Consider the following 14,752-nt stretch of genomic DNA (forward strand, 5'->3'; position numbering starts at 1 on the left):
TCTTTAGCTGAACGTATTGCCCACTTCATTATCAAAAACGCTCTCTATTTTTTCTAAACATGTGGTGTGTTGAAGATCATAAGGCTTCTAAATAGCCAGGAAAATCTCTAATATTAAAGATTATTCATGTCTTCCTCGATTTTAATTTCAAGAAAGATAGTGAATTTACAGAATCTTCACTGGTTAATGATTACTGAGACATCATCTCTCTGCTTTTATCTCCTATATATGTCATGTTCTGCTGGCCGAAATTTCATTACATATTGTCTGCTTTTGTTTTGCAGGTGAATGTTTACTTGGAAGCTGGCTTATTCTGAGGAGATTGACTTCTGAATCCCAGTCTTGGACGCTAGGTATATGTTTCTAAGCTTATTACTGTGTAATAATAGTGAGGAGATACAAGGAATGTTTTTAAGTCACTTAGAAAAGAAATTGCAGATATTGGTTTGGTATATATAAGGTTCAGAGTGTTTTTCTGTTTTGAATCAAAGATTGAAAAAAAAACTGACCTACCAAACTTTCCTTGCAACCGATAGTCAAATAAAGCCTAAGATTAAATCCACTACACCTCTCTTTGGAAGGAGGCTCAAAGGATGTGAGATGGGAGTTTTTATGAGAAGACACTACTTGCAGATACTGGTACATAGCAAATCTAACCACCTTAAGTTACATTCTCCTTACTCACACATTATAAAAATTATTTCCACAGACAGTTGACTTCCTATGACCCAGTAAAGTTGAGGCCATCGGAACTATCAATGAGTGGTTCTACATTTCATGATGTTCCAGAAAACTGCAGGCTCGAATATGATCCTTCAGTTGCACAACATGTTGTGACACCACCGCCGTTAGTGTCGTCAGGTAACATTTTACCATTACTGCATTCATGTTCCGTAAAGCTCCTTTCAAGTGATGTCTTTGGACTAATCATATGTCCACCACTCAAAATGTTTATGTCTTCTAGGTAACGGGTTGAGATGGCTGTCGATAACGGTACAAAGTCAGCCGTCTGACACCTTCGTGTCTTAACCAAACGAGAATTCCGATCTTCTCATTTACTCTTCTTAAGCAACTTTAGCCATGATAAATTTGACATGTACGCCATGATAAATTTGATATGACATCTTCAATAAATTTGACATGTTCAAGCTTCTGTTTTATGGTGACAGCCAGACATGGTATACATTGGGAGCTAAGCTTCAAACAACAACCTCAAACACGAATATGTGTAACTTCTAATTGTGTGTTCAAAAAAAAGAAGTGTAACTTCTAATTGTAATAGTTACACACGTCTGCCTATTAAATGTGGTTATAACATCTGTTGGTGATACATTAATATGCCCACCTCTTACTATCTCTTATTCGTTCCTTCACTGACCTTCTACCCAAGAACAATATGCAGGTTAATAGTGCATCCTGATCTTACTGTTTTTGCAGTAATACGTAAAACGTTATCAGACATTTAAAAACATAAATGGATTACTCCTTACAATGATTCAGATTGCCAAGAGAAAAACATTCAGGATCACGGAATCAGATTGCACTCTACAATATAATTTCCAAATAAAGCATCCATTTTATTTTATGTTTAAATTCTAACTAAATTAGTTTTAGTTTTGTTACGAATATCAGCTCTTTATTCTATTTTTATTGAATCAATTAGTCACAAGACTCACAACCACTTATCATACTCTATTTTGAACCAATCAACCTCAAAATAAAGTAAACACTACAGTCGAAAATCACTATCAAATAGATCAGAAAGAAATATATTTTCCTTTCAACAAATTAACATTTTAATATTTCAACATATTTTCGTTACTAATACCATAAAATAAATTGTAAATTCATATAAAAATAAAATATACGAATTCAGCGCGTAGCGCCGGAATACCACTAGTTTGATAATATACATATCTGAAAATTGTTAGTAAAAAGAATAAAAATGCGAGAAACATACACTTCAACATTAATACCAAAGGGTGTTACAAGAAAACCAAAGGAACAAGCCGACAAGAAACCAAAGGAACAATAAAAATGATAAGAGAAACATATATAGGGTAATGTCATTGACTTCATCTCAAGGTGAAGAGAGAGAGAGACTGAACAAAAAGAAAAAGTAAGAAAGGGAATGAAATAAATCAGATCGAATAGAATTTTGACGTCCGCAAGGGACATTATTCTCTCTCTTCATCAACTTCTCTCTCTCTCTCTCTGAAAGATACAGCGAAGAACAGGACACAATACTCTGAGCTAAACATAAGGTATAGTTTAAATAAAGACAGTTTGTAGGCGGCAGAGAATTGTTTTTGTTTCTTTTTGTGTTATCCCCAAACCCTATAAGATGAAGATGAACAGCAAGTGAGTTCCTTTCTCTACCTTGCTTACTGATTTTATCTTCTTTTTTATTTTATTTGAGACAGATTCTTCTTGACCAGCGCTTGTAAGTATCGTTCTCATCTTCAATCTCTCCTCAATTAGGGTTTTGATCGAGCTTTGTTCTTTCGATGGGTGTGTTACCTGTCTTGTGATTCTGGGTTTTTTTTTTTGTTCAAGAAGGTGCTGCTGAGTTGGAATGGAGTAGAGATTTGCTTAATTCGGATCGGAGCTCCCTTTGGTGTAGAATGTTCCATACGGAATCTAACCACTTAGATTTCATTATTGGTCAGAAACAACACTGTTCGACTTCATTGGTGCATTGACCACATCTTTGCTCCAACAACAAAGCTGAGATTATCTCCTTGTGTCTTGCTTGTTGGGAGAGTATGGTACCATCAGAGACGCCAAATCCAGTTGGAAGTGGCGATAATGTTCCTCCACAACCACCATTTCCTCCTTCTCCACTGACTCAGTTCAGTAACAACATGACTATGAGTATGCCAAACATATCTTCACTCCTCAACAACAACCACTCTTTTGTAAACGGTGGCTCGGGTGAGTCAGACATCGGGTTTAGTGGTTTGTCCTCGTCAGGTCAGCACTTCCCCAACGTCTCAGCTAACCAGCAACAACGGAGCACGAAAATGGAGCCTCAGAATTTTCAGCAGCAGCGTGGAGGAGGGTTAGCTGGTGTCAAGTTGGAACCTGGGGGTCAGGTTTCCAACGACCAGCAGCAGCAACAAAAAATGTTGAGAAGTTTAGGATCGGTTAAGTTGGAACCGCAGCAGCTTCAGGCCATGAGAAACTTAGCACAAGTGAAAATGGAACCCCAGCTTTCAGAGCAGTCATTGTTTCTCCAGCAGCAGCAGCAGCAGCAGAGGCAGTTTCTTCAAATGCCTCCTGGGCAATCTCCACAGACTCAAATGAATATATATCAACAGCAGAGACTTATGCAACTTCAACATCAGCAACACCTCCTGAAATCAATGCCTCAACAGCGTCCTCAGTTACCACAACATCAGAGGCCACCGTTGAAACCAGTCTATGAACCTGGCATGGGTGCTCAGCGTCTTACCCAGTATATGTACCGACAACAACATAGGCCTGAAGTAAAGCTTCTTCTTACCTTAAAATGATGCTTTTTTTTCTCAAGCCTGTACTTTTCTTCGTGATTTATCCTTGTGTTGTGATATATTATTAAATGCAGGACAATAACATCGAGTTCTGGAGAAAATTTGTCTCAGAGTACTTTGCTCCTAATGCCAAGAAGAGATGGTGCGTTTCTATGTATGGTAGTGGCCGGCAAACAACTGGCGTTTTCCCTCAGGTTTACTGCTCTTACTTGTCATGCTCACATGCTCTTACTTGTCATTTTTTTCTCTCTCATGCAAACCAAGCAGTTTGTCAAGAAACTATGTAGATACTTGTTTTTTATTCACATAGATTGCAATTTGCAGGATGTGTGGCACTGTGAGATATGTAACCGAAAGCCTGGACGTGGTTTTGGTATGTTATTTGGAGGATCAGTTCTTCGCTGAGGATATATTTAGTTTAGAATATTTAATATTTTTCTCTTGTCCTTCCTTACTGATCCTTTGTTTTGCTTTTTTAATTTGTTTAGAGGCAACCGCGGAAGTCCTCCCGCGGCTATTTAAGATAAAGTATGAAAGTGGGACTTTGGAAGAACTTTTATATGTGGATATGCCGAGGGAATCTCAGAATTCATCTGGTCAAATTGTGTTGGAGTATGCAAAAGCAACACAAGAGAGTGTGTTTGAGCAGCTTCGAGTTGTTCGTGATGGCCAGCTTCGAATAGTTTTCTCACCAGATCTTAAGGTTATTCAAATTACTCTCTTTCTCTCTTACCAAACTATTATTTTCTCCTCCAAACCCTTTTATTTGTTTTTTTTTTTGTCAGATATTTTCTTGGGAATTCTGTGCTCGGCGGCATGAAGAGCTTATTCCACGACGGCTTTTGATACCGCAGGTAACTTCCAGTATTGTTCTCGTGGTTGAAACTTGGGTTTATCTTTCTGATAATATGTTATTGGCTGCCAAGACTAAGTTCTTTGTATAGGCTTTCTTAGTCTGATTTACTTTCGTTTTGAGATCTGTAACTTTTCACCTTTCTTTTTCTTTTGTGAATATACAACCAAAAAAAAAACTACTTTGGCTATTTTGTATTATCATGTACAGGTTAGTCAGCTTGGGTCAGCAGCGCAGAAATATCAACAAGCCGCACAAAATGCAACAACAGATTCTGCTCTCCCGGAGCTGCAAAACAATTGCAACATGTAAACTTCATCTCTCTCTCTGATATTCAACTTTCTATTGGTAATCTCTGACGTGCTTCCACTGTTATGCAGGTTTGTTGCATCTGCCAGACAGTTGGCAAAGGCTTTAGAAGTACCACTCGTGAATGATTTGGGATACACAAAGAGATATGTTCGGTGTTTGCAGGTATATGGATACATTGAATAATATCCAATGTGAATTAAGAAGATAATTAAATTAACATTTGTAGTAAGTGTTCTGACCATGCTTGCTAATGCGTATTGATCTTCTGCAATGTTTCAGATCTCGGAGGTTGTAAATAGTATGAAGGACTTAATAGATTATAGCAGAGAAACAAGAACAGGACCAGTCGGTAAGTAAATGTGCCTCCTTCCAAGCATCTATCTTTACAACGTGTGACTGATAGATATCTCGTGTTTTTTTTTTTAATTTTGGTACAGAGAGTTTAGCCAAGTTTCCACGGAGAACAGGTCCTTCGTCTGCACTGCCTGGTCCTTCTGCTCAGCAACCCAATGAACAGCTAAGGCAGCAACAGCAGCAGCAGCAGCAATCAGTTGCCCAGATTGCAAACAACGATCAGAGTTGTGGGCAAAGCTCATTAAACTATGCCTTCAGTGCAGCTCCTGCATCCACCTCCACAAGCAGCATCGCAGGGCTCATCCACCAGAATTCGATGAAGCAAAGGCATCAGAATGCTGCTTACAGAACTCCAAGCAGTCCATATGGTGGAAACTCAATTCAGATGCAGTCACCAAGCTCCTCGGGTACCATGGCGCCATCATCCCAGCAACAACAACAGCACAACCTGCCATCGTTTCAGTCTCCAACTTCCTCATCTAACAGAAACTATCCATCGCAAAACGGGATACCATCTATTAATAATCACATGGGTTCCACAAACTTACCAGCCGTTCAACAGGCTGCTGCTGCGGCTGCGGCTGATGAAGCAAATGAGTCTAGCTCGGTGCAGAAGATACTTAATGAGATCCTGATGAACAACCAAGCTCATAATACCTCAGGAGGAGGGCATGAGTCTTTTGGGAATGACGGGAAGGGAGGTAGCGATGTAAATAGCTCTGGTGTTCTGATGATGAACGGTCAAGTGAATACAACAAGTATGGGAGGGTTTGGTGGTGGGATGGGTCAGTCGATGGGAATGAATAATATTAATGGGAACAATGGTCTTATGAATGGAAGAGTTGGGATGATGGTGAGAGATCCAAACGTGCAACAGGATGTTGGAAACCAACTCTTAGGGGCAGTCAATGGTTTCAACAGTTTTCAGTGTGATTGGAACGTATGATGAAGAAGACTACGCGAGACTCTTACTACGGGTAATGTTCTCTGTTTTCAAAGCACATCACAAACTCAGGATAAAGATTAGGCCATAAGCCGTTACGCTATGCTGTGCTTAAGAAAAGGAAGAGTTAAAAGTTTTCCTACAACAACTGGTTTCTAGGCCACCCCTCGTCCACTACCACAAATACCATCTCGAGTTACTGTTTTTATTTTTCAATCTTGGGGAGTCTTCTTATGCTTTTATAGTTATAGTGTACATCTTTCTATGGATGTTGCATCATCATGGAGGCAATGGATCATGTGCTGTATCCTTCAATTTATTTCGTCTTCCATGTGTTAACAAAACTTTTCTAAATTCTGACAACGTAGTAGCAGTGGATCATGTGTTTCCATCTCTCGACCAAAACAGTGCAAACCTCCAGTTTCGTTGTCTTATCCAAACTGATTCAAATGTATAAAATCTAAAATGTCACCATACTTCGTAGACTGAGAAAAAGAGTCTGATAGCAAAATTCATTGCAGGTATTCATACGACTACCAGATATTGCATTTAGCATCAAACGTACAACAAAGACAGCACTAAATTTAAAAATCTGTAAACTTCAGAAAAAGTAGTCTTTCAAATCTGCTTTGGAGTCCTCCATATCAATCTCAGCCACGCATTCTTCAGCTGTAAGAGGAGGCAGTTTATGAATCTTACGCTTCAAGTTGGGTCTAACTGGTAACCATCTCGGGAATATAAGGAACAAATAGGAAAATAATGGATGAGAATAAAATTATGGGAATGATGAGGAATGATTATTCCATATCAAATTCAGTGAGGAACAAATTAATTCTTTAATTCTCTACAATTAAAGGAATGAGAAGGAATGAAAAGGAACAACTATTCTTTATGAATGGTAAAATTTGTTAGGAACATTAAGGAATGCATTATTCCTATCCGTTCCTTGGTCACCAGTTAGACCCGTTGTGTTTGTGCAAATCACTCTCACAATGCTCTCTGTATTGCTTAGCTTCCCCAACGAACGTGTTGCTAGTGCTGCACCTGGTTCCTTTTCCTTCTCCTTCTGTACCTGTACCCATCTCTTGTTTCTGCATTTTCTTGCTAAGTTCAACGACGGGATCTGTCTCACTCTCAGTAGGCAACAAGGGCTTGTTAGTCTGCAATGCCATATCATCATGCTCATCGTAATGATCCATGCTTGTGTCACCTTCAGCATGAACTGATACAGCGAGTATCTCTAATCTCCCCTGCATATTCCTCACAAGGGAATCACATTCTCGGAATAGTCCCGGTTCCATCTCACAGACCTGCACAAGAATGTATCAACACAATCAGAGCAGGATTAGAGAAAAAAAACTGCTCAAAGCAATACAATCATTACAGTGGACATCTGAGTTCCAGATTCTTCTTGGGAGACAAGAGAAGTGTCCCATTCTTTTAGCTTTGAACAGGAACAGTGAGACGCAGCCTCATTGGAGAACGCTTTATAGGGAAGTGCTTTTGCAGCACACGAAAGACATCAAGAGCCTGCACAAGTTCAATAATCAAAACAAAAATGAAGCAATCTCGAAGCGGTTGCCTTGCTTTTTCAGTCTAACTCTCTTCTGCCCTACCGGCTGCACCAGCATCTTCGACATCTCTCTCTCTCTTGTAAGTTTCTGCAAACTAAGTCGTTTTTCCCTCGCTTGCCTGCAAAATGCGCTTTTGTTTGGGCTAATTGTTAGATGGACTTGAGTAACCAAATTAGCTTTTAGGATCGTGGATGCTGAAGATGAAGGCTGACGCCAGGCTATGGTCAAGGGTTTATTGTAAGGGGAACATGTTCAACATAAAAACAAGCAACATCGCTGAATCTATTAATTCCGCACTGAAGCGAGCAAGAGGATTTCCGATTCCGTTCCTGCTGGAGTTCATAAGGCAGAAGTTAGGAAAATGGTATTGGAAAAGGAGACAAGATGCTTTGAGTCTCCCAACTGAACATAGCCGGGGTGTTGAATACTTGCTTGATGTTCGATCAGAGATAGCGGATACGATGACGGTCGAACCAATTGATGGATGGCGTTTCTTTGTCAAAGGTGGCAAAATGGACTGTGTGGTTGATTTGGAACATGTAAAGTGTGATTTTGGTGTCTATGGAGTGAAGAAAATACCTTGCTCTCATGCTATAGCTGCTGGAACACATGCTGGTTTGCATATCTTCACACTTGTATGTCCACTTTACTCAAAGAATCATCTGTATGCAGGATACTCAGAGAATATATATCCTATCGTGTTACAACATATTGAGGAACGAGAATGCTTTCCTCCAGACGTAAAGCGTGGTCCGGGGAGACAGAAGAAATCAAGATGTCAATCTTGGTTGGAGCTATCTAGGATGAGAGGACACAAACCCAGGAAGAAACACAGGGTACGGAGATGCTCAAACTGCAAGGAAACTGGCCATACGAAACCACAATGTACACAACCAGTTGACTAGTTGTCCAGACGACCTAAATTTAAGTCGTCCAGTCTTGATTACCCATCCTGACGACTAATTGTTAAGTCGTCCAGTGTTTCGTCTACCAGATAACCTTCAAGTAAGTCATCCAGAAGACCTTCTACTAAGTCGTCCAGTGTATTTTATTTTTAGACGACCTTCTACTAAGTCGTCCAGTGTATTTTATTTTTAGACTACCTTCTACTATCCCTTCAAGTGTATTTTTTAGACGACCTTTTACTAAGTCGTCCAGTGTATTTTATTTTTAGACTAACTTATTTGTAAGTCGTCCAGCTGGAAAACCTTCCAGACGACTTATTTGTAAGTCGTCCAGCTGGAAAACCTTCCAGACGACTTATTTGTAAGTCGTCCAGCTGGAAAACCTTCCAGACGACTTATTTGTTAGTCGTCCAAACCTACCAGACGACTTATATATTTACAAATCTATAGAAAGACAAGTTCAAATAAATCATACACAAGTTAGAAAATCTATACAACGACAAGTTCAAATACAAATACACAAATCATACACAAGTTAGAAAATCTATACAAAGACAAGTTCAAAGCCATACACAAATCTAATCATACATGCCCACAAACATATCACCATCCTCATTATCTTTAAAATGCTGATCAACAAGCTCCGTCCATATAACCACCGCCATATTATCCCTCATATTCTTCGCATTGGACCTAGCAACGTCTTTAGGGCTAAAGGGGACCCCAAGAGCATGACATTCAATGTACTTTAGAGCGTACACGCCACAATCACCATTGTTGGCCGTGGGTACATCTTTCAGCCGTCTCTCATATGTGTATTGCTCCAACCCGTATTTGACCCTTCCTTCGTTGGTGTCTGCGAACTACACAAGCAGATAAGGGACCATCTCGAGAAAAGGCTCCATTATCTCATCCCATGCTTCTGGTATGCTAGATGTAGGTATGCTGTCCCAGACGACTATGTGCCTCTTAGGGATCGATATCCAAATAGCAACCCAATGTTTGTTGTCCAAGTTCACTGGCGCATAGATATCATCAATGTCCTCCCCCCCACTTCTTGTTTGATTAGCAAAATGAAGGCATTGATCCGTCATAAAAACTCGACGCCCCACCAGGTAGCATTCTTCCTAAACCTTTGTGATCAGGTTCCGATGCTTTGAAGAACATATACTGGTCTCTCCAAGACTGGGAAAATTTGTGATCCAGGAAGCACATTCGCTCGCTCTGGAAAGCTTGTGGGTTCTCCTGATACCTCTGCCTCAGCACATTAATCCAAGAATCTATATGCTGCATATAAAATAATACAAGTTAGAACCTTCCAGACGACTTTTATTTAAGTCGTCCAAACCTACCAGCTTCAGCATATAAAATAAGGTTCATCTTCAGCATCCACCAAATGGGACTCTGAGGTTGAGGACGTGCCCGCGGAGAACATCATTAAAGTCGTGTATGATCGGAGACCGTGGAAATGGACCATGGATTGCTGGGAAGTCACTGGTACAAAACCTAAGGTTGTGACTCCATCGAAAAGAGCCAAAGAGATGGTTGTGGTGGAGGTGGAGGAGGAGGAGGAAGACAATCAGAGACCTCGGAAGAAAGCTCGTAAAGAGGCTCCTAAAGAGGCTAGAGAAGAGGCTAGAGAAGAGGCTAGTTGGGTGACCAGAGAGGAGTTGGAAATATGTTCAAGGACGTAGTTGACATGATGAAAGATGGGTTTAAGAAGTGCATCAGGGAGATTCGGAAGATGTCCGATAGATTAGAAGCTGTGGAGAAGAAGGTTGGTGTCACCAATCAGGCTACCCCTACACCTCTAACCAAACAGGCTACCCCTCAAGCCAAAGAAACCGGGGTTAGTAACAAACAGCCTACCCCTCAAGCCACAGAAACCGGGGTTAGTAACAAACAGGCTACCCCTACACCTCAAACCAATCAGCCTACTCCTCAAACCAGACAGCCTACTCCTCAAAAGGATCAGCCTACACTTCAAACCAATCATCCTACTCCTCAAACCAGACAGCCTACTCCTCAAAAGGCAAAGCCTACTACTCAAAAGAAACTGCCTTCTCCTCAAACGAAACAGCCTACTCCTCAAAAGAAACAGCCTTCTCCTCTGCCCAAAGAGGTTAGTATCAAATCCTCTCCCAACAAGAATTAAGTCGTCCAGGGTCTTCTAGTTGTCCAGACGACTTAAATAAAAGTTGTCTGGACGACTAGTTGTCCGTGGTCAACTAGTCGTCCAGACAACTTACGTTTAAGTCGTCCAGGGTCAACTAGTCGTCCAGACAACTTTTATTTAAGTGGTCCAGGGTCAACTAGTCGTCCAGACAACTTTTATTTAAGTCGTCCAGGGTTAACTTGTGTGCAACTTTTATTGCAGAGATTGTTGCCGGAGGATACAGCAGATGAGGCGATCTCGGTATATAAGATCTTGCCGGAGGATAAAGCAGATGGTGTCACCTCCAAAGAGATTGTTCCTCTCACTTCCACTGACCAACCGAACTTCGCTTCCAACGATCAACAACCGAGCTTCACTTCCACCGATCCAAGCAATCCAGTTTCAGAACCGAGCCTGGTTGTATTGGACAAAACAGCTCCCACTGCTTCTGTGCGTGCAAGGAGTGAACGAACGAAGAAACCTGCTCCCACGCAGATATCTCCTTATACGGTAGAGAGAAAGAAACTCCTTAGAGTGGCAAAGTATAATCCATTTCCCACACTAAACAGACCTAAGTTGAAGGAGCTCGCTGATTGGTTGAAAACTGATCCGTAAGTGATTGCTTTACCCATAATAGCTTGATTTAGTCTACCAAAACTGATTGCTTTTTTGTTTGCAGTCATTATTTCACTAAGCAAGAGGACAAACCACGTACATCACCAACTTGGTGGTATCACATCCTCCGGACACCCAAAGGATGGCTGGAAGACGTAGTAAGTCTTCTGCTTATCTTTAAGTCGTCTGGTAACTTGTCTTTGTATAGATTTGTAAATATATAAGTCGTCTGGAAGGTTTTCCAGCTGGACGACTTACCAATAAGTCGTCTGGAAGGTTTTCCAGCTGGACGACATACAAATAAGTCGTCTGGAAGGTTTTCCAGCTGGACGACTTACAAATAAGTCGTCTGGTAGGTTTGGATGACTTAAATAAAAGTCGTCTGGAAGGTTCTAACTTGTATTATTTTATATGCAGCATATAGATGCTTGGATTAATGTGCTGAGGCAGAGGTATCAGGAGAACCCACAAGCTTTCCGGAGCGAGCGAATGTGCTTCCTGGATCACAACTTTTCCCAGTCTTGGAGAGACCAGTATCTGTTCTTCAAAGCATCGGAACCTGATCACAAAGGTTTAGGAAGAATTCTACCTGGTGGGGCGTCGAGTTTTTATGACGGATCAATGCCTTCATTTTGCCAATCAAACAAGAAGTGGGGGGAGGACATTGATGATATCTATGCGCCAGTGAACCTGGACAACAAACATTGGGTTGCTATTTATATATCAATCCCTAAGAGGCACATAGTCGTCTGGGACAGCATACCTACATCTAGCATACCAGAAGCATGGGATGAGATAATGGAGCCTTTTCTCGAGATGGTTCCTTATCTGCTTGTTGAGTTCGCAGACACCGACGAAGGAAGGTTCAAATACGGGTTGGAGCGATACACATATGAGAGACGGCTGAAAGATGTACCCACGGCCAACAATGGTGATTGTGGCGTGTACGCTCTAAAGTACATTGAATGTCATGCTCTTGGGGTCCCCTTTAGCCCTAAAGACTTTGCTAGGTCCAATGCGAAGAATATGAGGGATAATATAGCGGTGGTTATATGGACGGAGCTTGTTGATCAGCATTTGAAAGATAATGAGGATGGTGATATGTTCGTGGGCATGTATGATTAGATTTGTGTATGGCTTTGAACTTGTCTTTGTATAGATTTTATAACTTGTGTATGATTTGTGTATTTGTATTTGAACTTGTCTTTGTATAGATTTTCTAACTTGTGTATGATTTATTTGAACTTGTCTTTCTATAGATTTGTAAATATATAAGTCGTCTGGTAGGTTTGGACGACTAACAAATAAGTCGTCTGGAAGGTTTTCCAGCTGGACGACTTACAAATAAGTCGTCTGGAAGGTTTTCCAGCTGGACGACTTACAAATAAGTCGTCTGGAAGGTTTTTCAGCTGAACGACTTACAAATAAGGTAGTCTAAAAATAAAATACACTGGACGACTTAGTAAAAGGTCGTCTAAAAAAATACACTTGAAGGGATAGTAGAAGGTAGTCTAAAAATAAAATACACTGGACGACTTAGTAGAAGGTCGTCTAAAAATAAAATACACTGGACGACTTAGTAGAAGGTCTTCTGGACGACTTACTTGAAGGTTATCTGGTAGACGAAACACTGGACGACCTAACAATTAGTCGTCTGGACGGGTAATCAAGACTGGACGACTTAAATTTAGGTCGTCTGGACAACTAGTCAACTGGTTGTGTACATTGTGGTTTCGTATGGCCAGTTTCCTTGCAGTTTGAGCATCTCTGTGCCCTGTGTTTCTTCCTGGGTTTGTGTCCTCTCATCCTAGATAGCTCCAACCATGATTGCCATCTTGATTTCTTCTGTCTCCCCGGACCACGCTTTACGTTTGGAGGAAAGCATTCTCGTTCCTCAATATGTTGTGACACGATAGGATATATATTCTCTGAGTATCCTGCATACAGATGATTCTTTGAGTAAAGTGGAAATACAAGTGTGGAGATATGCAAACCAGCATGTGTTCCAGCAGCTATAGCATGAGAGCAAGGTATTTTCTCCACTCCATAGACACCACAATCACACTTTACATGTTCCAAATCAACCACACAGTCCATTTTGCCACCTTTGACAAAGAAACGCCATCCATCAATTAGTTCGACCGTCATCGTATCCGCTATCTCTGATCGAACAGCAAGCAAGTATTCAACACCCCGGCTATGTTCAGTTGGGAGACTCAAAGCATCTTGTCTCCTTTTTCCAATACCATTTTCCTAACTTTTGCCTTATGAACTCCAGCAGGAACGAAATCGGAAATCCTCTTGCTCGCTTCAGTGCGAAATTAATAGATTCAGCGATGTTGCTTGTTTTTATGTTGAACCTGTTCCCCTTACAATAAACCCTTGACCATAGACTGGCGTCAGCCTTCTCCAAATACGTTGCAAGTTCCGGGTTTGCACTCCGTATCTCAGCCATGTACCGGTCAAAATCGTAAACCGTGTGCGCATAAGCAGCCCCTTTCACCAAGTACATGAGATGTTTCCCTTTAAACTTTTTGACAATGTTATCTTGAAGGTGATAATAACATATTCCTCGGGTTGCCAAGGAAACACCTTCTCACACGTACTTTTAATGGCTGCGTGCCGGTCGGAGACTATCACCAGAGGCTTGTCATGAGATATACAACTAGCCAATTTTGTGAAAAAACCATTCCCAAGAAGGTTTATCTTCAGCATCCACGATCCCAAAAGCCAATGGGAATATCTGAAAATTGCCATCTTGTGCGGCTGCAACTAACATAACACCTCCATACTTTCCACTTAGGTTAGTTCCATCCACCACAATGACCCTTCTCTGATATTTAAAACCTTTGATAGAAGCTCCAAAAGAGAGAAATAGATACTTAAATCTTTTCATAGAATCAAGTTCTATAGCCGTGATAGAATCAGGATTTGCAATGGAGATTTGCTCGAGATATGAAGGCAGACGCGAATACCCTTCTTCTGCTGATCCTCTCACCAATTTTTGTGCATATAACAGTGCTCTGTATGAAGTGGTGTAATCAAGCGTCATGCCAACATATTCCTCATTGCATCAGTGATATGCTGTGGAGTTATCCCATCAATGATTCCAACACGATTAATGAAAAGACTACCAACATACTTTGGAGTACAGTGTCTCTGCTGAGCGATTCGGTCTCCAATTGAGCATAAATGTTTTTCCACATACTTTGTTATCCAAAACGTGTTTATCCCATCTTTCACACTCGCTCTGATCTTCCATCCACAACCGCTAACCCGACATGTTGCCACAAGGAGAGTTTTTGTTGATTTGTATATTCTGAAAGAAAACTTACCCCTCACTGCTGTCAACCGCAGCTCTGAAAGCAGTGCATCCTTGCTAACAAAACTCTGGTTGACATAGATGCTGGTACAATCCGATTTTCCTCCTTCAATAGCATTTGTTTTAGCATATGTCTTTTCAATTTCTTCAAAACAAATATTATCATCATCTTCCTCGTCCTCATCTTGAACCTTTCCATAAAGACTG

The 14,752-nt window shown here is 40.9% G+C and overlaps 1 protein-coding gene and 1 pseudogene across 6 annotated transcripts; one reads left to right on the forward strand and one right to left on the reverse strand.

The window, feature by feature from the left end:
- The first annotated feature begins 2,091 nt into the window (after window positions 1–2,091).
- Window positions 2,092–6,328, forward strand: LOC108854777 (transcriptional corepressor SEUSS). Of its 6 annotated transcripts, none has more exons than XM_018628432.2 (11): window positions 2,092–2,264; window positions 2,424–2,443; window positions 2,557–3,488; window positions 3,587–3,706; window positions 3,837–3,885; window positions 4,001–4,215; window positions 4,298–4,366; window positions 4,576–4,673; window positions 4,746–4,839; window positions 4,957–5,026; window positions 5,115–6,328. In XM_018628432.2, the coding sequence occupies exons 3-11, from the start codon at window positions 2,766–2,768 to the stop codon at window positions 5,975–5,977; spliced, it is 2,301 nt and encodes a 766-aa protein (XP_018483934.1). In that variant the 5' UTR covers window positions 2,092–2,264; window positions 2,424–2,443; window positions 2,557–2,765; the 3' UTR covers window positions 5,978–6,328. The 6 variants fall into 6 exon arrangements, with proteins under 6 accessions (XP_018483934.1, XP_018483932.1, XP_056842992.1 ...); XM_018628430.2 differs by having other exon boundaries at window positions 2,560–3,488; XM_056987012.1 differs by having other exon boundaries at window positions 2,092–2,443; window positions 2,560–3,488.
- A 247-nt stretch (window positions 6,329–6,575) lies between these two features.
- On the reverse strand, window positions 6,576–7,605 carry LOC108850423 (uncharacterized; annotated as a pseudogene).
- Window positions 7,606–14,752: the final 7,147 nt, after the last annotated feature.

The sequence above is a fragment of the Raphanus sativus genome, chromosome 1, assembly GCF_000801105.2.
Source record: "Raphanus sativus cultivar WK10039 chromosome 1, ASM80110v3, whole genome shotgun sequence".
Lineage (NCBI taxonomy): Eukaryota > Viridiplantae > Streptophyta > Magnoliopsida > Brassicales > Brassicaceae > Raphanus > Raphanus sativus.

Excerpts from the sequence above, each read along its gene's own strand:
- LOC108854777 (XM_056987012.1), top strand. The coding sequence starts at position 2,766 with ATGGTACCATCAGAGACGCCAAATCCAGTTGGAAGTGGCGATAATGTT. Across the intron at positions 4,216-4,297 it reads TTTTCTCACCAGATCTTAAG|ATATTTTCTTGGGAATTCTG; the intron begins GTTATTCAAATT and ends TTTTTTTGTCAG. Across the intron at positions 5,027-5,114 it reads AACAAGAACAGGACCAGTCG|AGAGTTTAGCCAAGTTTCCA; the intron begins GTAAGTAAATGT and ends ATTTTGGTACAG.